Source organism: Eubalaena glacialis, chromosome 12 (genome assembly GCF_028564815.1).
Source record: "Eubalaena glacialis isolate mEubGla1 chromosome 12, mEubGla1.1.hap2.+ XY, whole genome shotgun sequence".
Taxonomy (NCBI): Eukaryota; Metazoa; Chordata; class Mammalia; order Artiodactyla; family Balaenidae; genus Eubalaena; species Eubalaena glacialis.
The window spans coordinates 5,303,096-5,328,082 of record NC_083727.1 but is presented as its reverse complement, the minus strand read 5'-3'; the positions used below and the strand labels follow the sequence as shown (position 1 = coordinate 5,328,082).

The 24,987-nt window shown below is 42.7% G+C and overlaps 1 protein-coding gene across 1 annotated transcript in view; it reads left to right on the top strand.

Annotated features, from left to right (window-relative positions):
* PACRG (parkin coregulated) overlaps positions 1–18,578 on the top strand; it is a 533,956-nt gene extending 515,378 nt beyond the window's left edge. The window contains exon 5 of the mRNA XM_061207345.1: positions 18,235–18,578. Within this exon, the coding sequence (XP_061063328.1) occupies positions 18,235–18,395 (161 nt within the window). The 3' untranslated portion in view covers positions 18,396–18,578. The remainder of the gene's footprint in view (positions 1–18,234) is intronic.
* The last annotated feature ends 6,409 nt before the right edge of the window (positions 18,579–24,987 follow it).

Genomic DNA, 24,987 nt, shown 5'->3' with positions numbered 1-24,987 from the left:
GTCAGGTTGTCAGTGTTGATCTCAGTTTTCCCAAATGTAAAATGGCAGCTCAAGGAAAAGAAAACACTGGAGAAAACTTGGAAAGAAAAGAAATATTTTTAAGGATCAGATATAATCTTTTTATTTTACAGTAAATTTTCTGACAACCATATCTATCCTTGCATTTAATTTTGGCCAATCACAGTGGCGCAAAATTATTATTAACTTTACATTATTAATTTCACAGATAATTCCAAAGCTATGAAGCTATATAGAGGGAAAACAGTTTTCATTTAGTTGAATAATATGTCCATTGTTAAAGAAATTACTTAATATGACATTTTTTATTTCATCTTGTTTTCATATGTATCAGAATCGAATTTCTTGGTCAAAATATTCGTAAAGACATTTGGTTATTTTTCATATCGTGGTTAAATTTTATACTTGGAAGTCAGATCTAACCTTTCTGTACTGCAGGCTCCTCACCTGTAAAACTGTGGGTAATAGCATTACCAACTTCACAAGGTTGTTGGGAATTAAAATTAAATAAGCTAAATATACAAAAGATGCTTTCACATCTAGTGCCTACAGTAAGAATTACATGGTAATTCTTTTTACGTAGTAAGAATTAAAATATGAGATACAATCTTCCAGTTATAAAATAAGTCATGGAGAGGTAAGGTACAGCATGGTGACTACAGTTAATAATATTGTATTGAGTAAGAGTAGATCTTAAAAGTTCTCATCACAAGAAAAATAATTTGTAACTGTAAATGGTAATGGACGTTAACTAGACTTATTGTGGTGATCACTTCACAATATATACAAACATTGAATCATTATGCTGTACACCTGAAACTAATATAATGTTTTAGGTCAATTATGCCTCAATTAAAAAAAATTAAAATTTAGATTAAACCATGAAACTGACATTTTTGTAAGTCAGAAATGGTTGAACATTGGTAATGTCATGTGGTTAAATATAAAACAATGTTTTATTATTATTGTAGGCACATGCACATTTTAAAATCTTAAATGCATTCCAGTTTCATCCAAAACCTTTTTTTCTCTGATATTTTAATTCTTCTGGATACAGAAACAAGAATGACATAAACCAAAATATATTTAACACCCAATAATCCACAGAGATTAGGAGGTACACTCTTTCTAAAGTTATTACAGGGTCAACCATCAGAAATTTCTGAGTCAACTAGATTTGACTATACTGCCCTGAGCTCCCTGAGAGAGGAAGCAAGTTGTAATGGAAATAACTGAGACTTTGGCTTTATATAGATCTGAGATCAAATCCCATCTCTGACAATTTAGTCATGTGTACAATGGGTAGATTTGGAATGTTAATGAACACGTCATAAGCTCCTTGAATCGACCCTATTAAGGAAGTGAAAGAAACAAACTCTCGTCTAGTGCCCAATAACTGTCAAGCTTTGGGCCAGGTGCTTTACATAGGTTAGTTCGTTTAATTCTCACCACCTCCCTCTGACGAGGCATTGACACTGATATTATAATGATGATTATACTAATGAAGAATATTAGAAACACTGGTATCATGCTTACGCGTATGTAATAGGAATTTTACTTACATAACCTTTAAAACTCACCCAGGTACCTGGGAAGAGTAATTGTTATGTGTCTTTGCTATCATCTTCATCATCATCACCAACCTCACAGAATTCTTTAAGGATTAAGTGAAGGAACATAAATAAGGCTCCGGGCCTGATGCTGACACCTTGCTCTCCCCAGAGGGTCAATTCAGGGCCCTGCTGTGCCCAGAGGCCCCGAACGTGTTTCCAGGACCATGTAGCGCTTTCCCTGTGCTCAGTCAGAAGTTTGCTTAACAAGCCACAGGCAGGACATGGTCGTCTGCTACCTCCTAGCAGCAGGAGGCCCCTCTGCGAGTCTGAGCCTCGCAACCAAGGCCGTTTTCTCTGGAACGCCTTCCTTTAACACCACCGTCCCTTGGGTTATTGGTAGACTTTTGAGAACTCATTTTTGGTAGAATTTCAACTTCATTCTGCGGGAAATAGAGACCCCCAAAGTCTGCTCCTTTCCCCAAATTCTGATTTGTCATATTAGAGGTGCAAAGTTTTTTTTAAGGGAAATAGCAGAATAAATAAAAAGTGAGTCAGTTTAGTTCCTTCAAGCTAAAAACAATTTTAACAGAACTTAAAGGAATTTAGAATTTTGAGTAGTTTTATTTATCACCTGGCTTTTTAGATCGGTAATGTTTGGGGTCCTAGTTACATAGTTTTTTATAGGATTAATCATTGGTTTCCGGACAGACTCAACACTAAGGACTGTAGCAGCGTGCTAACACGTGCAGCCCTGCAATGTTTTTCTTGTGTTTTATTTTACCTTGGTCTTTGAGAGAGGGCAATGATTAGACCTGCCAGTGGCTGGTCAATATGAGAAAAACAACTTTAAATGCTTCACACTGATCTCTGTAAACAGCTTGCTTTTTCTTAATCTATAACATTATAACAGGCTGTAACTACATAACAGGAGGTGAAAAAAGTAAAAGAAATACCCAGATAATTCAGAACTAAAGGTCATATGTACTGAAATATCTATCCAAATAATTATATTTACCTTAATTAATTGAATGGCATGTCAGTTATTAATCTGACCTTGCAATAGCTCAGTGCCAATCAGGTTCAAAGTCCTTCTGTAATGTTTATTTTTACCTTAAAATCTGCTCTCAATGTAATATGCAACTTTCTTCCCACTAGAAAGCTTTGTTTTGTTTGTTAAGCTGAAATAAGATGTAAAGACATTTTTTTCCCTATTATTCACTAAAAAGGGCCCTCAAGTTAATCATCTGACCTCAAAACAAAATTGACACAACTGTGCTTATTTGTGCCTAAAAGAGATATCAGTGCACCCACTGAAATGCGTCTCCAGCCGGAGGTCACGGTTAAGGTTATTGGCATGGCTTTATGAGGAGGCTCGCCTTGCAGCTGTCTGCACTGTCCCTAGCCTGAAGATAAATAGCAGACTTCAGTTTCCACTGCTACTGGTCTTTTAAGCGTCAGTAAGAACAAATGCTCTGGCTTAGCTCTGTCTGCATCCTCAAAGTCTGTCTCCCGAGACCTACCCAGCCTCCAGCTTGGGCTTCCTGGTGCCACTTTCATCTTTTGGGGGCTCCCCATATAGTAAAAAATGTAGAAATGCCAACACAAGTTTAAATCAATTGTAGTATACCACAAATTTAACATTTAACAAACTAACACTTTTCACACACAAACCAAAATAACAATGATTTTCTCATTTGTAAATAATCCAATTTGAAGTTAACCCCCAAAGCCTTGATTTAAGGCACATTGTCAGTGAGGGCTGACCAAACGGCCCTCGAGGTCGTGTCTGTGACTAGCCTGGTGGGTAACTGAGCCTGGTCCTTCATAGGATGACCTAGGAAGTAAGCCCTGGGTGGGGGGGCAGATGGACGGGCGATCACAAGGAAAGGGTGCAAAGAAGCTTTTCAGAAATCTAATCTTTATAAACGTCCCTCCTTCTGGAGGTGGCAATCAATTAAATCACTCAAAGTAATTTGCTGATGATGCGATTTCCCCTACATTTCTTAACACAATCCCTCAGATTCTTTCAATTCCCAGGGTACTACCGCCCTTGGGCACCTCTAGAAGTTACAGTAACTCTTTTCAGGCCACCCTTTGCCCTCTGAAATAGTGCTGATTGAGTCAGGCAAAAGGAAATGAATGCCGGAGATTGAACTCCAGAGATCTGTCCACTCCCTAGCTTCCCAGGATGTTAGGAGACTTTGTCTTGTAAAAACTACCCGAAAAATAAATAGGCTAAAGAGAAGAACAAATCACTCTCATAAGGGGAAAAAAAACCATGTAGCAAAAAAAAAAAAAAATGCATTGGGAAATATTAGCACTCCTTGGTAATTAGAAAAATACTAACGAAAGTAATCTTAAAGTAACATTTTATAGATACTGAATTAACAAACAAAATTTAATTACATCCAGTGCTGTGATAAACAGGTAAGCTCCTGTGTTGCTGGTAACATTATAAGTTGGCATAACCTTTCTGAAAATCAGTATGGAGATATATATATACACCAATATATACCAATGACTACAAAATGTTCATATTCTTTGAAGCAGTAACCTCACTTCTGAGAACTGTTTCAGGGAAATAATAGAACTAAAAAAAAAAAAGACTGAATGCACAAAGATGTTTATTGCATTGTTGTCTAAAATTGTGAAAATCTGGAAGGAGACAATGTCCCTAACTAGAGGAGGGTGGCTACATACTTTACACTCCTTCAACCCCAGAGCTGTCGAACAGTCATTAGAAATTACAGTTACGTGTAGTATCATCAGTGTTGAAAAGAATGACCGCGATAACCGGGTGAAACTGTGCTCTCTGATGACAACTTGTTCCAACCTCAAGGCCTTTCTTGCATTTTCTGTTCAGCGCGGCACGTCCTCCCCAGGCTGCTTGTTGCAAAGCCGCCTTCTTCTCAGCCTTTGGGGCTCAGTTTAGTTTTAATTTTCTAATCGAGACTGTCCTGTTCACCTGCCCAGGTGGTCCCTCCCAGTCCCTCTCTGCCACATCTCTTATTTTCGCTCCTTGCTAGAACCTCTCACTCTCTCAAGCACTCTTATTCCGTCGTTGGCTCATTGGGGTGTTAATATCTGCCTCTTCCTCCAGAACGTGAACACCCCGTTTACCCCTCTAGTTCTCCACTCTCTACCCTCCGCTACCAGAACCCCACCCAGCTGATCTTCCTGAAATTATAGAACTTGGACAACTACATCCGAGTTCAAATTAGAACCCCATTCCCGATTTCCTCCTTGGATTTACATTCCTCTTATCCTCAAGCTGGGAAGCAGTTTACAAACAACCACTGCTCTGGGCCCATGGAAGTGGTGTGTGAGCCCCCGGCGGGCGGGCGGCCGTGGGGGGCAAGGAGCCTCTACTCTGCCTCTGGTCCACCAGCTGCCCTCTCCCTTGCTGAGGGGCCCCGTCCACAGCCTGCACCCACGGACATACCCTGACCCGCAGCTGAGGCCGGCCCATTAGCAGGGAGAGCAGACGACAGATTTGCTGTCATCCCAGGGCCCAGGAAGGTTGTCTGTCCACAAGCACCTCGAAGCCACACTCCCTTGGCTCCTGAAATCCCCACCATTAGAGCTGCTTCTGTGAGCCAAAGGTCTCTGTAAAAATATGAACAGCCAAGACACACGGCAGAACTTCAAATCCAAGAATGTAGGTCTTGTCCTTAGAGGCATGTGGAGGGGCAGTGTTCCTCAGCGGATGGCATTCCCTGAGGCTGGAGCTAAAGGGGGTGATTTGTGTAGAGGCCTTGGCTGGTTGAAAGATGATAACTCCCTGGGCCAGGTCTCTCCATCCACCTGGAGGTTTTTCCAGACTTAATACATCAGGTGCCAGGCTGACAGAAGGCAGCGAGTGTGCCTGCTTGCCAGGACATTTGTCCAGTTCGCTCAGAGCTCTGAGTCTACTATGCAAATGTCAGATTTGGGAGCCTGGCTACGGGCAGGAGCTGAGGTCCACCAGCATCCCAAGGGGCCGAGGGTCATGATTTGAAGAGTCTAGGAGAGAGCTTGGGGGGGAGCTCAGAGGCCAAAGTAGCAACCCATGTGGTGAAGGAGCTGGATGGGGTGATTTTAGCTGCAATAGAAGAAGCAGGAGAGCAAGGTTTCTAAACGTCCCCACCTCAGTACTCTTCCTACAGGGGTAAGACACGAGCTGGAACACTGCTCCCATTCTTCCTTCTGTTCTACTGTCACTTCTCCAGCTCAGCTCTTACCTTGTGATCAGAAATAGGCAAGGACACCTCCTCTCTCTTTCTCTCCTTCTCAATTCAGCTACTTGCTCGATATAAAATGGGAATTATAGGAATTATATGAATTATCTGAAGCAAAAGAGAAAGAAACGGGGCCGCCAGGGCTCAGATAGCCAAGGCTGAGTGCCATTTGCAGGAAGACAAGAACTGGCCTTTCCCCCGTTCATTTAGGCACCAATATATTGAACTCTACCCGGGGAGAAAGGGCACTGAGGGCAACTAGTGAGTGTAAGCTTACGCCATAAATCGTTTGCTTCTAAAGCCCTGCAACCAAGAACCTTGATCATGTTGCAGACAGGGTCCAAGGAACCCATCTAGACCAGAGCAAACTACGCCCGTGTAACAAGTATCCGCAACAGGGCGGCTCTGTGTTCATGGTGAGTCCAGACAACTGACAGTAAACTCACTCTCCTGCAGGACTTGAAGCTAAAGCAGTTCCCCGCTGCTCCTTTTCTGGGGCTGTAGAGTGAACCCATTTTATAAAAGCAAAACCCTTACTCCATGGTATTCTGTGGGCTAGTCTTCCTGTCCTACCCAGAGGAGAGTTAAATCATAGGCAATCCACTGTTACCTGGAAGATGGGATACTGACATCACAGAAACTACAGTAATACTAATTGCTTGTTATATTCCTAAAGACATAACATATATTCTTTTATTTTATCCTTGCACCTCTCCTTCCAGGAAGGTATTATTACACCTGTTTCAGCCAGAGATTCAGTAACAGGCTGAGGGCATATCCTTGTGCACATGGCCTCAACCCCGTGGGGATGCTCTTGTTTGTTTCCAGTCGGCTTTGTTTGGACTCACCTACTCCCAAAAGCCTGATTAAGAGGAAAGTAATTGTGTGCACTAAACTGAGGAATTTTAAGAGATAAAAATGTAACACAGGCAAATAAACAGTCTTTATTCAAAAGTATCAAAAGTCAGCATATTTCACCTATCAGCATTTCCGACAAGCTTTAGTCTCAATTCATGTGCAAACCCGATCTTGCTGACATGGCAAATTAAATGGCCACATTTTCATTTTGTCCCCATGATTTAGATACCTCTCTTTTTCCTTACCACACAGCCAAAACTCCGCTTGGACTTTAACAAAGCCCTGAACATTTGGAAAAATGGAGTCAGGCGAGCTCAGTATTTGCAGGTCGTGCTCTGCATTAATGTGCCTGGTGGCAGAGTGGATGTCTCCCGCCACGTTGAACTAACCAACGTAGACACTGATGAAAGTTGGTAGTCAGAGCTTTGACAGATACTGCGAGGTTCTTTTAAACTGAGACAATTGTAAAAGGCTTTAACTCTGTCACTTATACAGCCATTAACTCAGTTCAGCCCAGCAGATTGCTTTGATTTGTTCATTAAATATATTATTTTTGCATTAATTGAGCTCATTTGATGAGAAAGATTTTCACTCGGTAAAATTTACAGCTAATGGCTTGGAAATCTATTAGATTTTGCACCCAATAATTCATCTTAGAATTTTCAAAGAGTAGCTAGTTTAAGCAAGCTGAGATAAATCGTAGATAATCGAGGAATCATCTGATCTGCAGAAACAGGGTGATGTGTTTTTTCATTGTGAGCACCATTAGTGACTTTATTTAATTATTTTCTGCAGTAGAACAAAGGGTACATCAAGGCCATGAAGGTCTTTTGTTTTGTGGCTCTGTGCCCCGCTGTGCAGGTATTCATCTAAAATGATTTAACCAAACTTTGCTGTGATGGCGATCACCAGTGTGGACACACACAGGCTTCTGAGTTCTGAGTTCACTATAAAGATGAAAGTTCTAACAAAGATAAATTGAGAAGTACATCTCCCCATAGTTTACTGCATTTGCTGATAAAATTTGCTAGAAATCTGAGATTTCTTTTTTCATTTTTGTACCTCAAACACAAAAAAGAATTTAGAATTTAAAATGGGTTGTATCATTAATATTTCTTGGAAATGAAAAGCCATGATAACAGCTGTCATTCTGGTCCATTTCTGAAAGTTTCCAGCATCAGTCTAAAAGCAGTAAAAGTATCTCCAATAGGTTTGCATCACCCCTGAAAGCAGCCATCAGTATTTCCTTTCCAACTGAAAACATTTCTTTGCCTGACTGAAAATTATCATGTAGCTGGGAAAGAAACTATATTAAGCAAAATTTAGATATTCAATGAAATAGGATAATCTGATTTTTTTTTCATTCTGGAGAAGGAAAGTTTTCTCTTCTCAAATTTAAGGGTGATCCAAGTAAACTCCACTTTAAATCAAGGAGGATTTTGGAAAAGAGATGAGGCTATCTAACTACACCAACCCTCTATGTACGTATACTCAGCCTTTCTGAATCCACATAAATACTATCTCCATGGATAAGAACTCACAAGTTTGTAAATAGTAAATAAAGAATAAGAATTGGGTAGATTGTGGGCACTACTTTTAACATACAATTTACTTAGAACTGAATTTGCTTATAACGTATCTGGATTCAGTAAACACACAAAGCAGTAATTTATTCTTTCATTTATATCCCTTTCACAAAGATTCGATTTGTATTTGATGCCAATGAACAAGGTTTATAGCATAAACCTATCCTTCAAGAGGTGGTAAAATGTAGGAAAACTAAGCAACATAAAGCACTTCTAAGGGTTCTAGAGTGACATGTACTTAAGGGAGGTGGAGATATTACTGACCATAGCTCTCGGAATTCAAAAGATAGAAGATTGTGGAGTCAACTTCACAGAGGAAGTAAATCCCAAACTGGCCTTGAAAAGAAGTAAGGTGGGACTTATCTAGAAGGGAGAGGGGAGCATATTCCTATGGGGGTTTTTAAAGACATGAATGAAAATCGCACACATTGGGGCTAGGAAGAAATCCACGTCTGATTGGAGCAGAAGGTCTCGTTGGGAAGGAGCAAAATATAAGATTGACTTCATAAGGGAGAGCAGAGACAGAGGGTCCGGGTGTCAGGAACTTGAATTTGATCCATCATACAACGTGGAAATGTTGGTTATTAACCAGGAGAGAAGGTGACTAGGAAAATTAATCTGCAGGGTGAATTAGCAGGAGGAGAGTTTGAAAGACCAAACAGACTCTTAGCTACCACCCAGGGTGGGCCAGAGAAGCTCTGGAACTGGGTGTATTAAGCAGACCCGCTGTGCACTGCACAACAGCAAGCTGGATACAGGGGAGGAGGAGGCGAAGATGGCGCTGATCTTCTGAGCCCAGACGCAGGGCTCACGCTACCAGTAAAGTCAGCGCTTACCTCCGGGCGGGGGCGGGGGCGCGGAGGAGTCACCTGAAGGCCTCCACACAGGCATTTGATTCCACTAAGTACTACTCAAGAATCCCAAGATACAGTTCCCTAAAGGAACACTAGAGACTTCCCTAGTCCTCATGGACCATGGGAACCTTGAACTTTGATTCATAAACTCCCCCAACATCTGTAGCTGGAATCTGGCTTTTTTCAAAGGATATAGAAAGACCATCCAGATACTTACAAGGTTCCTCCTTTTTACCTTCTCACCTTCTTCCTACTAGTCTGTAGTTACAGGTTTTGCCAACACCTCTGGTCTGACTCTACCAGGCATCCTTCTGTAAGTAACATAGGCATCCTGGACGGTAGCTCTCAGGCTGCTTTTCTGTCTCGAGCACATTAAAGCCTTATGATTTCCTCCTCTAGAAGACTATATAGCTAACACCTACAGATCTAGAAATAAGTTGTAAGTGCTCATAAAGAGTGGGAGGGCTGGAATGTGAAGTTAATCCTAGAATTTCCCCATAGTCCTCCTGTATCATACGGCACTGGAAAAAAGTCCTTGAAATCAGTCAGCCTTGATTTTGTCTTCCTGAACATATTTTGGTAAAGGATGTCATTATTTCAAGGACTTATAAGGAAGGAAAGATAGCATAATAGTCTGTATCATAAAAATGAAGCCAAGATAAAGAGTTTGCTGCCCTGTGAAACACAAATTGATTGCTTGCAGTGAGTAGAATATCTCCCCCGACATTTATTCACCTAGACCCTCTCTCCTGATGCCATTCCTTCTCTACAGGGTTAAAATTCTTCTAGAGTTAGAAAGGCCAAGTTCCTGCTCCCTGCGCACTGCCCATGTTGGCATAGGATGCTTAGACCTCTCTTCTGGATCTTCCTATCACCCTTCTCATTGTACTCCAGCATATGCCACCCACCATTTCTCTTTCTCAGCATCCCAGAATCATGTACTGCTTGTGTCACTTTACTAAGTGATTCCACCTCCTAAACCTCAGTGTGCTCCCTGTGCTGAGACAGTAATAATATCTAGCTCATAGGGCTATTCTTAGCTTTAAATGACATTATGCTAGTATTATTGTTGTTATTATTACTCCACCATGAGATAAGCCAGCAGGAAATAGATTTAGGACAAGAGCTGGACTTAGAACTCTCTGCTCCCTTTCTGTTGAATGTTCACTGAATGTGCATTGAATCATGTGGACCAACAAGAAAAGAGATACACTTCTACTTCGCAACTCGGAATACAGTTTAGTTCAATGGCAACTGAATCTATAGTTGTAATTATCCTGTAGAGGGATAAATTGGTGAACCCACCTATTTTTCTCAGTATAACTTCCAAGTCAAATTGTCAATAATCAGAGATGAACCTAACTTGCTTTTTTGTAGTCTTGACCAAATCACTGTCAACTGAATATATTTAGAAAACCAACCCATACATTTGGTCTTTATTCTAATAAATCAAAATCTACATAGACTTATTGAAGTAGCAGAATGGAATAAATTTTGGTAGTGTGTCAACAAATAATTTGAGTTTTTGACAGTGTTCTCTTTCTAAACTAGAACTAACTATATAAACCTTGGTCCTTTGGGGTTTTTTAGAACTTGATTTGAAAGCTGAATTTGATGCTTATGAGATCTGTGACTTACTTTGAAGAATTACACAGATGCTTTGTGATTATCTTTTCAGTTGAAATACTGTGCATCCATCCTTTCCAAAAGCTTATTCCAAAGTTGTGCTGTGATATTATATAATGTAATGTTAGGATGAGCAGAGATCACCCAAAGTTCAGTCCCTTCTTTCTACAGGGAAGGTAACTGAGATTCAGAGAAATTAAGTAACCTGTCCATAGTTAACCATCTAGTAAGTTATGGAACATTGCAGCTACTAAGGTTTGAAAAATTATATGGCAAGTTATTTGCCTTTAAAGTTCAATGTTACTTCCACTATATCACTACACCCCGATGTTACCCTTGTTCATTTCCTACAGAACAAGTCTACTTTGCCGTTGCAAAATGGCAGTTGTTTAGAAATCTTCATTGTCTATCTCAAGGAACATTTAAGTATCTAATTGACAATTGGGCCAAGATCCATGATATCTTTAGTTTCACAAGTGATCAGCGCCCCCATTCAGAGATGAAAACCTTTCCTTGAGCTTTTGAAACTATGATGGCTTCGGAACCTCCTGCTTTAGTCACCCAGCTCCAGCGTCAAAAGGTGAGGGAGAGAGACAGACATCCAGCTGGGAATCGAGGTCTTGCTTCAAAGCTTTTATCTTCAGAGGAAAGAAATCTTATGAATTTCATTAATGTCAACAAGATCTGAGGCGATTTGGAGTGTTTAAGCCTTTGGGCATCTCTAGCATGACATATGCTCTGGTTATTATAAGTTTTTGGTTGCAAAACCATTGCAACTTTGATTCACACCCGCCATGAACCAACAACACTCTAGAAATATCCATTGTACACTCAGACTTAAGGGTATGTTGAAAACAATCACTTTCCAAGAGAATATGAAGTTAGCCAAGGAAGCCGTGGCTAAGCTTGGGCCAAACAGGGAAACACCCAGAATTCTGAATAGGGTGACACATGTTATCACTAAGGAAAAAAAAAAAAGATGAGTGTCTTCAAAGTAACACAGCAAAGCTAAAAAAAGAAAGTGAAAGAAGCATTTCTTTAGGATTCTAAAAGCAGATAACCTCAAAACATCTTCCCAAAAGGCTTCTTCTCTTATTCAATGTAGAAAAATGAAATTTCTCCTAGTTTGTCTTCCCCTCTTCCCTTCCTCTTCCATTCCCTCATCTCCAGAAAGGATCAGACTGGAATTTACAATTGTTTCCACTGTAATTTTCCAAACTTTATGGGAGAAAGCCCTTTTATTCCAAAACAGGTAACACTATTTCTATAAAGTAAATTGGGTTCAAGCTAACCCCAAATAAACAAGATATTTCTGGCAAAACAAATGTTGACAATATAATCTAGGTCTTGAAATGAAAAACTCCTTAAAAGACAAAATAGATCTGTCTCTTCTCTCCCTTTCTTAATTCAAATTAAAAAGCAAAAAACTCAAAGCAACCATTTATAAACTCATATGAGTTATCTTTTTAATGAAATCTTTTTCGATGCTAAGAGTCATCTTTTTAATAAATATCTGTTGGAAAATATTAGTTTTATTCCACTACAACTAACATTTCTGCTTAAATACCAATTAGTGCGAACAGGGAATTACTGTTTGAGGTCATCTCCAGCTTGTAACTGTTAAATCCACTAAGCCCAAAATTGAAATTTTGTTGAGAATCATCCAACAGAACATCTGTGCTGGTTTAATGTCATCAAGAAACATCTTATCACAATAATATTTGCAGTAGGTTCCACACACACACCCTGCCGAGACCTGAGCCCAGGCCCCAAGGGCTCACTCTCTCTCCAGAGCAGATGACGTCATTGAGACCCAGGCAGAAGGAAAGCAGCTTTAGCTGTGGCTGAAGCCGGCACTGGTTACAGGTCTTGACAGGTAAAATTCCTTTCAGTTGAGCTTTAAAGCTTTTGAAATGTTTTAGTTCAACATTTCAGCAACCAAAACAAAAAAACAAAAAAAACCCAGTCTTTTCTGATCCAGAAGGAATTGATTTAGTTTCTTCTGTTAGTACTTTTTAAAATTCCACTCAGCATTGCTTCAGGGAGGTTGTCCAGCCCCCCCCCCCTCCCCCGGGCACACAAGGAAGGACCAGAGTTCTTGCCTTGTGCTGAGCTCGCCAGCATCTCACCTGGGGAAATGGTAGACAGGCGTGTTCTCTGCAAGTCGCATTATATCCGTGGATGCTCTCACACTGAGAAGAGCTTCAGGCTGGACTTGGCCTGGATTCACGTTCACATACCGTGTATGCAAAGTGGCCACGCACACATGGCCAGAGAAGGAAGCGGTAGACCAAAGGAGGGTGCAGCCAAACCATGACCAGTCGGCAGCCATTTATTTCAAAGCCTTGTTTTATGACTGTAATTTAGCCTTCGGTGCGCGGAGAGCATCACTCTGCCCGGCTCACTGTCTGGTGCTGTCAAAGGCTGCGGTGAGTGTTGTTCCATCGGTTTAATCATCTTTTTATTTGTCTGAGGTCTTTGCTACTTTCCACAGTTATTTCAAGTGCTCTTGTACACTTAAGAGGTGACACAAACCATTGCTGTCACTGAGCATGGCAAGTTACATCATAAATTGGAGCTTCCAAGAGTTAGTAGTGTGAAGAAAGATTGGTAATGGTAGTCTGGACATCATTTGAGTCATTGCTTATCATTTCCTGATTCACTCTGGTGGTTTTTAATTGAGTTTCCCAAGCTAGTGTTTTCTTTAGGAGTGTTTGGTTCATGGCTCTGCAAAGCAGCCAAGTCATGAGCAATTTCAGGATGACAGGTGGCAGTGGGCACGATGCCTTCCTTCCTGCCGACCCACTGCCTCTCCATCGTGTGGTCGTGCTTAGCCTGTCCTGCTGCTGCTTCAGCCAGGAGCCTGCAAAACTAATGGAAGTTTCCCCCAAATTGTGCCTGCTGCTTTTCTTAGTCATGACCAGGAAGCATAGGTAGAGTCTATAAATTATTTCATCCATTGGTACCAAATGAGTAATACTTCAGGTATGTTGAATAAGCAACCCGAAGTAAGCATTTATGTGTTTTCTATTTCCGATGCCTTAAATAATGGTTTCATTTCCCAAGAACTTCTTTGTGTATTACTGTTCATATAACAATATCTATACACTTAACGTTGAAGAGTATTGACCAAAAAAACACTAGAGTCAGAAAAATCCAAGTGTGAATGTAACTGTCCTTGAGCCTCTTATGGCCGTCCATACATCCTTTCACTGCTCTTTCTGTTTTCAGATAAGGGGACTCAAGTGTCTGACTAAAACACACAGATAAGCCTTCTCTCAGGACACAGTTTCCAGTGGGAACCCAAGGAACAGGAGAGAGGCCTATGGCGCCAGGGCTCTGCAGTCAGGGTGCGCGGCCCACACAGACTCTCATAGGGCGTGCACGTGACCTACAGGGACTGTGGCCAGCTAGGCTCCCCCAGCTAGATGAGAAGCTCCCCAAAGGCAAGAGCTTTTTTTTTTCCATCTTGCATTACGCTGCAGGGCCTAGTCTTCCGCTGTCTACAGAGAGAACATCACTCTTTGGTATGGCCAAAGGTGCCATTGACACCGACCTCAGCACTAACTTGGGAAGACCTTGCTCTGGCCACCAAAAGTTTCCTTTTCCCCACTTCGCTTTTTTTTTCATTTTTTCCTGTAATAGTAGTAACTGAAGAAAGGAAAAGAATAAAGCTTCTACACAGTCTAGAAACTGTAAAAATGCTAAGAGACTCTTGCATCGAAATCCCACAAGACACGTGTCTGCTGCCTTGTAGATACGTATCTGTGTGAAATGTCAGTGCATCTGATGCAGCCTCCCTTTGGATGGCCTTGGTGGTGAGGTGTCACGATGGTCACTTCCCAATCACAAGCTGAGTTCATTCACTGAGAGCACGCCATTGACCGACGAAAGACTGGGATACGCACATCCCAATTCTGACCAAAGCGGCATCTAGAAAGAGAAAGCATCCAGGTTAGGACTGTCTAAAGGGGGTTAGATAGAAAAGGAGGATGTGTGTGCTTAAACGTACTACCTACATAATCAAAAACAACTTCAACATTCAGAATAATAAGGATACTTAAAATAATCCCTAACCAAGAAGGACTTTCAAACAGTAGTTGCCCACCTCGTGCACACAAGGACCTCTAAGAGGAGAAACCAAATCCCTTGTTCTAGTCTATTTGCGTATTATCCCTTTAGAAATGCAAAGTCTGGTTTAAACCGTTGTTATACTCCTATTTGTTTGGTTATAAATAAAACATATCTTTTCCATCCTCAATGTATCTTTCCAGCTGCTGGACATAAAATAGACTCCTAGCTTCCTGAATTGAAACGTCATCTTCCTAATCAGAATTGACAATTGTACATAACCATCTGGGTTTTGTTTTTTTTTTAAAGCATCCTATTCTCACAAGTATGTTTTCCAACAGTGTCATATGTATCTCAAATGGTGAGCCCAAGCTAATCACCTCAAGCTCAGATTCTAAAAAAACCTGACAATATAGCAGTTTTGAAATGGAGACCACACCGCTCACCTGCCCCCCAACATGGCTTGACACTAAACTGTGCCCGGTCATCATTTCAGCACCCAAAAGAAGGGATGTGCGCCTTTGTTGGGCTTTTTTTCTACCCCAGTGATACACATTCTGCAACCACAAAATATTCCAACTCCAACTCCCTTTTTGAATAAGCAACTGTTATTCTGTTCTGTTCTTTTTATCATTTGCTTTATACACTGTTGGGAAACAAAAAAGCTACATAGCTTACTTACTCCTACAGTTAAATATTTTTTAAAAAGTAAGAATAGGTTATTATTGAAATAAAGTGTTGCTTGTCATTATAGCATTCTGGAAGGCAGTGGGGAAAACAGGGTGTGTTAAGCTTTCCATTGTGTGCAGACTTTCCACCCCCCTCTGCCCCCATCAGGAAAATATGTCTGTCCCGTGATCTATTCAGTTCTTGACCTTTTGACTAATATGCCAACAAAAGGCACCATTTATTAGTGATTAATTTACGTATCTTTGTCCATCAGGAACTGGATCAAGGCTGTCACAACTGGGCACCATCACCAATTACATTTTCCATGTGCCCCCGGGGTGTTTGCACCATGGGCTCGGCTGGCCATGCAAACCTGGGTCCTGCCGGCTCCTCCCTAAGTGCACCTCTTTCGTGAGCAGGAGGAATTTATCAGGAATGTCCTCTGGAGGGAAGAAGCCCTCAAAGGCCAGCCAGACCCTCTCACTGGACTTCCTTCAGGGTTCCGATCGGAATCCTGGGACGTTGTTCCTCACACGTACCTTCCTTACGGGTCTCCCTTGTCACACACGCTATCTGTCTCTGTCCCTGCTGCACCTGTTTTGGACTGTGTGGCTTTGGCCCTCCCCTCTTTGGGACCTTCTTCCTTAGCATCTTTTCTTTACACCTGTAACACGCCTGACCGACCCTCCCCACCCACACACACACGTATACACACACACACACACACACACACAAGCTTCCTCCCCCTTCTCTCTTAATTTGACCCAAGACCTTCTCCTGTTGGAAAGCCCTCCACGTGGATGGATACTACGTTGTCCTCCCTGGTGGGTGACCCCAACTGCACTGACTCTCTTCTCAGACCACCCTGTAAATCTTTAAAAAAAAACCAAAACAACCTATTTCATTTGTGTGTATTTGTCTCTCTCTATATATTTTTAAGTTTACCTTTAGCTCAAGAACAACAGGGCAAGAACCCTTTTGGTCAAACATCTTATGTCTTATTTGTCCTGTACAAGTATCATGTATGAATATTTTAGATGATCAGCTACTCTGTAAATCAAGCTTTGACTTCAATCCAGCTTTCCCCATCATAGCAGAAAGGCTTCCACCATGAGAAAGGAAAAGTCCACCTAATTACAATGGCTTTGCATTGTAAGTTCATTGGTTGTGAAAAACTGATACGCACTGTGGCTGTGTGACTCATAGTCTTTCTCTTTCTGAAAATTAGTAATATTTCTGCCTGCCTTCACCCCCCCACCAAAAGAAACCAGTCAGGAGAGCCATGTCTTTTCTCTGTGCTACAGAAGACAGTGATATTTCTTTAACAAGTCTCTGGGAAAATCAAGCAAAAAACCTGCTTATCTATGCTGTGTGCGATTGTAGTTGTTACCTTTATTACTGGTCTGAACCATTACTCCATCTTTTTTAAAATGTTCAAAACAACTGGGGAAAAAACTTTGAAATACCATTTTCCCCTCTATTACTTTCACATTCAAGCAAGATAAGCATTTGGAGCTATATTGAAATCTGAATAAAATAAACACTTTGATCTGGTAAAGTGCGCATTTTCAAGTTGCAGCTGCTCGCCCTGTAGCATCCCATGGCCTGAGCCTTCAGGCCGTTTATCCTGAGGCCTCCCGGGCCTCTCAGCCCAGCCTGTGGCCCTTTGCTTTCATCACAGGTCAGGTGGGGTAACGTCAGCAGAGGACAGACATGACTCGCTTACTGGGAGAATAAACGGTGTTGAAACCCTTAGAAGTCTGGGCGGGAAATGCAGCTTACATGCATGTAATGGCTATTATGCAAGAAAATTGTGGAATTTTTATACTCTGGATTGAAGTAGAGGGTCTCCCATTTTGGGCTGACCCCACGCACTTGGGTAACCTCACAGGTGGAGTGGAATCAGATACTTCTTATCCAAATGGTTTGAGACCGGGCTGTGTATGGTGAAGCACGTCAGACCCAGGTTCCCCCCACCAGGCCATCGAAGGCCAAGCCTAGGAGCCCCTTCCCTCAGAGTCTGAGAGGCAGCTGAGTGGTCACTCAAGGCTCTGGGAGACGAGGCCTCGGTCGGGTCCTCCAGGTGCCCCCTTGGGTGGACCGCCTGCCTGGACTTAGACTCTAAAACTAGCAGTGGCACCAATCTCTATGAAGCCATGACGGATGACTGTCATCCAAGCATTCAGGGATGGGTCAGGAGCAGCCACGGCAGGAAAGGCTGTTTGCTCCTCCCCACCTGCATCCGGAGTGATGGGGGTGCCATCAGAGGGCTGCACACCTGGGTTAGTGATACCTGGAGGAGAAGGAGCTCATCCCACGTACAGAAGCCACAGACATGGGCATGGGCTAAGCCCCTCACTCCAAAGTATGTCCATTTGAAATCCCATAGAGCCAGCACCCTAACCTGATGATGGACGGTGCCCTCTAAATATGCCATCTTGGGATTTTGAAGAAGTCAAGGTCCAAGAGGACACTCTCGATGTAATTGCCAGATTTAAGAAAGAGAGTCCCTGACTTGTGAACTGTTGTGTAACCATGATCACCTCACTTTCACTTACTCTCTGATTTCTTTAGTTTAGATGAATTTTCATCAGCTCCATTCTAGGACTTTGTATTTTTGTATATCTGTCACCACTCCTAAAACTCTACAGGATCGTGTAAAAATGTTCATTGCTTGCGTCTCATGACAAGCATTCAGAGAAAAATTCCTAGACACGTGTGTAGGACTTTTTGGGAAAATGCAGTGAAATAACGGGCCTCTTTGTGTGTTTGCATGACCCAGTAAACTCCGGGGACGGCATCGACTACAGCCAGCAGAAGCGGGAGAACATCGGTGACCTGATCCAGGAGACTCTGGAGGCCTTCGAGCGCTCCGGAGGAGAAGATGCCTTCATCAACATCAAGTACATGGTCCCTACCTATGAGTCGTGCTTGCTAAATTAGCGGTGGGAACAGCTGGGATTCGAGGAAGGCTTCTCCTAGCCTTCTGATCATCTGTCTCTGCTGCTGTTAGTATCTCATTATCTGTGACTTCTACGGCTTACTTTTCTACAGCTGCTAAAATAGTGGCTCATGGGCCATTGGACTTGTAGCCCTATTGAGAGCAAGGCTTTCCAATACACAAATAGTGCCTGTTTCTTAGATTACAATAGTGTACTGTGCTTATTTGTTCTAGGAGAAGAATTGCTTCTTTATCCAGTTCGGAAAGAAGCAGGAGTCCGAGTTAAACCTTCAGCTGTACAGACAATAAAACTGCAATTTTCATACGCAGTTCAGCAGCTGTGTCTGCCCGCCCCGAGGGTGGTGTCAAAGGTTGGACGGGAAGCGTTGGTGTTGATGCTTAACAGGTGTTGGTCGTGGACGACAAGCAGCCGTTCAGCAGCAGCTGTACAGAGCAGTGTGCTTTGACAGCCAACAAAACTGTGGAATCGATATTCCCATTACAGGAGGACAGTTTTGCCGCCCGTTATGAACCTCAGCTATAAAAATAATTGATGCTTCTAGCCCACTGGTGATCTGGGTTTGCAGGGGCTTTCCAGTTTATATTGGGAGGGGACAGGGAGGGAGGGAGGGGGAAGGTTAGGTGTGAAATGCAACATGGCAAACGTGATTGTTTTAAAAAAAACCTAGTTTGCATCTTTGTCCCTCTGTATCATGACATCCTGCATCTCAGGACCCCGGTGTTACTGACAAAATGCTATCCAGCAGTTTGTTTAGGGCTTTCAGTCATTTTTGAAAATGACTTATAAGCATCTTAATGATCGCCCCTTGAAACAAATCATATTCTTTTCTTGGCAATTCTCCTTTCCTTGGCCTCCTCCCATGGGTGTGTTGGATGGATTCTCATTGCACCTCTAGGTGGGTCTGATGGCACTGTTTTGGAATTTTATTGAAACCAAAAGAAAAAAGAAAAAAGACATGCACTTTTTCATTCAACTGGGAAAGGAAAAAGGTGTCCGAAGAGAAGAGCAAGTGTAAGGTGCCAGCCCTGACAAGGGCCCTGCAGGCGTGTGGGGCGGTGAGCTCGGAGCATTTGAAACTCAGCCCGGAAATCTTCAGAACGATGGACCCCTGGCTCTGCACACCTGAGAAATGCTGTAACTGCCCAGAAATGCATAGCCTCAAGTGTCTCATTCTGTAGCAAAGTGCAGCTTCTGCACAAAAGTGAAGAAATGAAATGTGTTCCCCTGGGAAACGGACCCTTTGCCTCGAGATTGTTGTCACTAATTATTTAAGACACAAGTTTCCAAAGGCAAACACTGAGTTTGAAAACTGGTTCATTATTCATCTTCCCTGATGACGGGCTCAGCATATGAAACCTAGCAACCAGGACCTACCTCCTAGTTTCCGGAAGCAGTTTTTAGGATAAACGGAGATGCGTGACCGGGTAAGAAAAATTGGCTTTCGTGTATAATACTTTGAAAAGACAGAGCTAGAAGCAGACATGGACAGGTTAAGACAGGTTTTTTTCTCCAAACTCTGATGTTCAATTGTACCCATCAGCTGCCATCCTGGCATCAGTGATGTGTTCGAAGTGACCCCAAAGTCCATGATACTATTTGTTAGAAAGACACTGGCTGTTAGTGCCTTTGAATGTTCCTACCAGAATTTCCTCCACGGCTCTGTTGGGACTCAGAAGCAAGCCTGGCCTCTTACTTTCTGTCCTGCTTGTGAAAATCATCTGGTGTAGTAACAAGGAGACCCACCTGCCACTGAGCCAAGAGCCCTAACTCTGACGTGGAATTAAAACATTGGGGTTCCTTTCCCAGCCCTGTCACTATTAGCTGTCCTGCCTTTGGGCAAGTTATTTAACCTCTCTGAGCCTCTGGTTTCCTCAGCTGTAAAGTGGAGATTACTCTAACCTGTAGGAATGTTCTAAGGACTAGAGGTGATTTTTGTGAAGTACCTAGCATAGTTTCTTATATCTGTTGGCCTTTTATTTCAAAGAAACAATGTTTGAATAATGACTAATTTCTACCCCAGCAAAGCAATATATATGTGGAAAATCCTCAGACAATATGGTGCTTCCCACCTGGCAATGGTGAGTTCTTCGTAAAAAAGAAATAATTTTGCTGAAAACCGAAATAACTATAAAGATTGCACAATGTTCTCTGGAGATTTTTTTTAATGCATTGTTTTATTAGTATAGAAATAGGAGTGACTGCTTTTTCTGACTGTCATCTCTGCCCCATGTTTAACCAAAGGAGGTGATTTCCCTGTTCCTAGGGACACACAGAAAACAGAGGAAAAGTCACCCGGGAGCAGGAGAGTGGATGGTGGTGAAGGGGTAGAGGGTCCCAGCTACCCCGGGAAGTGTTCCCTCCCCTCCGTGGTCGGCACAGGTCAGCGGGTGGGTGAAGGCATCTCATACAACGTGAGCTGGTGGCAGAGCTCAGAGCTCGGGAAATCCCTGAGCAAATGCCCTCGATGGATGGTGGAGAGTCATCACCAGACTGCAAAACAGAGGGATCACGGAAAAAGCCAATCAGGAAAAGGAAATCAAACACAGCCGAAGAAGAAATGTTCATGAATGAAGAGATTGAGGAGGCATATAATGGGAACTTCAAAAGTGTGCAAAAATGTAAAAGGCTGTGAAAAGTCGGAAGCTGAAAGCCCCCAGCAGCTTCTCAAGTGGGGAGACAGTCTATCTGTTGAAGAAAAACAATTGCCTAGAACACTGTGCCTCCTGAGGATTCAGGAGACGGTGAGCTGAAAGAGGAAGCTGAAGGTGAAATGTGCGAGGTAGAATGCGCCTCTCGGAAGAAGTTAGTCCACAGGGCCCGCTGACACCTTCCAAAGGGAGGTTTTCTCGAGAGGCTGGCAGGATAATCAGGCTGCCCCCTGAGAGCTCTCGCCCTCCCCAGCCTATTGTCTGGCCCATCGGAAATAAGCACAAGTTAAAGCATGGTGAATATGAGAGCGTCCCTTTGGTTTACAATGTAGAGGGCAGATGGCTCTGAGGTCACTTACGGCAGGTCCCGAGGGTAACCTGGCCAAGCAGGAGGGACTGGCGTCCAAGAGAGCGTCTCACAAACATTGGGATGTAACTGTGAGAGATCGAAAACCAAGGTACCTTACAAAGTAACAGGTAAACACAGATTTGAGCAGATGCTGCAAAGTTTAGGTAATACCCAGCAGATGCAGAGGAAACAAAGTATTGAGTTCCAGCTACAAATAAGAGCTAAATATTGCATCGTCATGATAGGTTAGAACATGTGATCTCTCTCTTGATTTGAACTAATAAAGCTATTATGCCAACAAACAGGTTAAGAAAATGTGACATAGTAAAGACTTTGGAATTGTAACTTGTAAGACAGTAAATAAACTGAATTGCATTTTTAAAAAGGTCTTCCCCTTTCCCAATTTAACCAAGGAGGTGTATATTGAAAATTACAAGATATTAATAAAAGAAATTGAGGAAGACACAAAAATATTTGGAAAGATATTTCATGTTCATGGATTGGAAGAACCAATATTGTTAAAATATTCACACCACCCAAAGCAATCTACAGATTCAGTGCAATCCCTATCAAAATTCCAGTGGCATTTTTCAGAGAAATAGGACAAATAATCCTAAAATTTGTATGGAACCACAAAAGACCCCAAATAGCCAAAGTAATCTTGAGAAAGAAGAACAAAGCTGGAGGCATCATGCTCCCTGATTTCAAACTATATTGCAAAGCTATAGGAATTAAAATAGTTTGCTTGGCAGAAAAAACAGACACATAGATCAGCGGAAGAGAATAGAGAGCCCAGAAATAAACCCACACATATATAATATATGTATATATATATTCGTACATATACACAAATATAAATGTGTGTGTGTATATACATATATATATATATATATATATATATATATATACACACACACACAAAATTCAGCCATAAGAAATAATGAAATCCTGCCATTTGTGACAACATGCATGGACCTCAGGGACACTGTGCTCAGTGAAATAAGTCAGACAGAGAAAGACAAATACCACATGATCTCTCTTGCACGTGGAATCTAAAAACCAAAAAAACAAACAACAAAAAAACCAAGCTCATACATACAAAGAGCCAGAGTTGGGGGGTGGGGTGGGAGAAATGGGTAAAGGGGGTCAAAAGGTAAAAAGAAAAACAAAAGGTCAACTATCACTACTATCACCACACTGCTACACCACCACCATCACTAAACCCTGCCAGCACCACTATGGAGGCTTTTGGGGCTGGTTTAATATCTACAATAACAATTATGAGATTTTAAAAACTACGTTGTTTTACTAGCATGAAAATAAGAATGGCCTGCTTTTTCTAACTGTCATCTCTACCCTGGGTTTGTCTTTACTCCTCCCAAATAATTTCTGATTAACTAAAAGAGAAAGGAGAATCTTCCCGGGTTTCGGAACTCTGAGTGAGACATTGGCTTCTTTCACCTGCTACATTTTTACCTTGAAACTCCCTTCCTAAGGTATCCAAGGGAACGCAACGATGCCAAGTGGGAAACATCAAGCACTGGTGTAGGAAGCAAGGGTTTTTGTCTGTCTGTCTGTCTGTTTATGACTGCGTTCAATTTCTTGAAGACACCATCCAGGGGGCGAGTTAGCCCAGGGTAGAAATAGAGGGGCTCTGGATGTGAGGGTGGATCCCAGGAGGGTCTGGGTCGGAGCACTGAGCCTGTTACTCAAGAGCTTTAGGGTCCAGAGCTGGTCACTTAAACTCAGCTTCCTCGCTGGAACAGTCCCTGCTTCCCAGGGTGGCTGCAAGGACCGCGTGACGGATGTTGGGGGACACAGCAGCTGGAGCGCAGGAGTGGGAAGCTGGCAGAACTGGGGCGAAGTCTCCTTCCACTGAGCGGTGGCCTCGTGACCTCGGGCAAGTTATCAATACTCTCTCAGCCTCAAATCCCGCATCGCAAAACGGGCTCAGGAATGTCGGCCTTGCAGGTTTGCTGCAAGCATCGCAGGACAAATGCCTGTGAGTAGAGGGCTCAGCAGGGAGCCTCGGGGGACAAATGGGAGCCTGGGAGGAGTCCCCTGGGAGAACAGCTAGCCTGGCGCCTGGAGTGCTGGAAGTGCTTGATCCACGCGGGCTGCAGGGGAGGCTTAGTCCTGTGGGTCTTGCTTATCCCACTGGACCTGATGAGAAAGATAGCAGAGTTCTCACAAGCCCAGCTGCCCCCCTGGAAGTCGCCTCGGTGGGCACACCCTCATCTTCGAGAGAGGCCTCTCCCCCCCGCCCCCCCGGTACTGCAAGAGCAGCACATAAGTTTTACGGCCGAACTACATCTGGAAACATCAGACAGAATACAAAGTTCGAAAATTCTGTGAAAAGGTTGCATGCTTGGAGAATATGATCTTCCAACCTGAAGCTTTTTTACACAAACAAGACTTAAGTCCTTTCAGGGTTTACTTACATGCGATCTAGAAGCGAGAGACGTTTGGTACAGGTGGTGGGACATCTAGAACAGTCATTTAGAGAGGCTGAAACAAAGTAATTATTTTTCAAGACACACTGCGTCTCTTACTTGTTTGGGCTCTTCTGAGATGTTCATCACTAGCCGTTTGTAAGCAGAGGCTGGGAAGCTTGAAGACTGATTTTAAAGAAGTAATATACCTGGGAAAATATTCCATGAACATTTTTCTAATCATAAATTTCTACTCTCTGATGGGATTTAAAATGGAGTCAGAAAACCTCAAATGCTTTTTAAACAATTCTACCCATGAAGGCTTCCCTTTTCTAGAAATGTACCAGTTGACCAAAATGTTTCCAAAGTGGGACACTTCCAGATCTAAACTAAAAATGACCAAGCTCCCAGTCACACCAGGACAAGCCGTGTCCCCAATTTGAATATTCAGGGCCCCGAAGGCTGTCGGCCCTCACACGGCCTGCAGGCCAGCAGTGCCCCAGCCAGGCAGAGCCACTCAGGCGGTGACCGACCCTGGGCCACTCCTTCCCCGCTCGGTCTCCCTCGGGCCCTGGGGGAAACTCACACACCACCGTCCTCTTTATAAGACCCAGGAAAAAGGGCTTTCCCAAGCTCCACCAACCTCATTTCTTTTAAAATAAGATATTGGAAGTGCATTAAACGTTCTGGTTACTCTGTGCACTGGACTCAGCATCTCTTTGCTCTGATAATGAGCAGAGAAGGAAAGTCCATTTTGAAATGGGCACCGCTACCCACTCTACTAGAATTGTTTGTAATCAGGGCATTTTAATGCCAAAGAAACTCTGTGTCCTCTCTGCTCTGCAGTGAGAAAAAAGAAAATAACAGCACTTAGCTTAATCAAGAACACTTTCCAGCAGGAAAATATGTATTGGTGTTGAATCTCATTCTAAAAATATCTCCAATCGTCTTTGTCTCTTTTGCCATCTTCAAAGTGTGAGTGCGTCGAAGCTGGATGGAGATCCAAAACACAAGTGGGCCTTTGTTTCTGGGAAACCCTAACTAGCAATACTTTGCGCTGACGACAACATTAAAGGGGAACGTAGGAGCTGTAAGGGCCATAGCACGGCTCGGCGTGGTCTCCTCAGGAAGGAATGAGTCTAT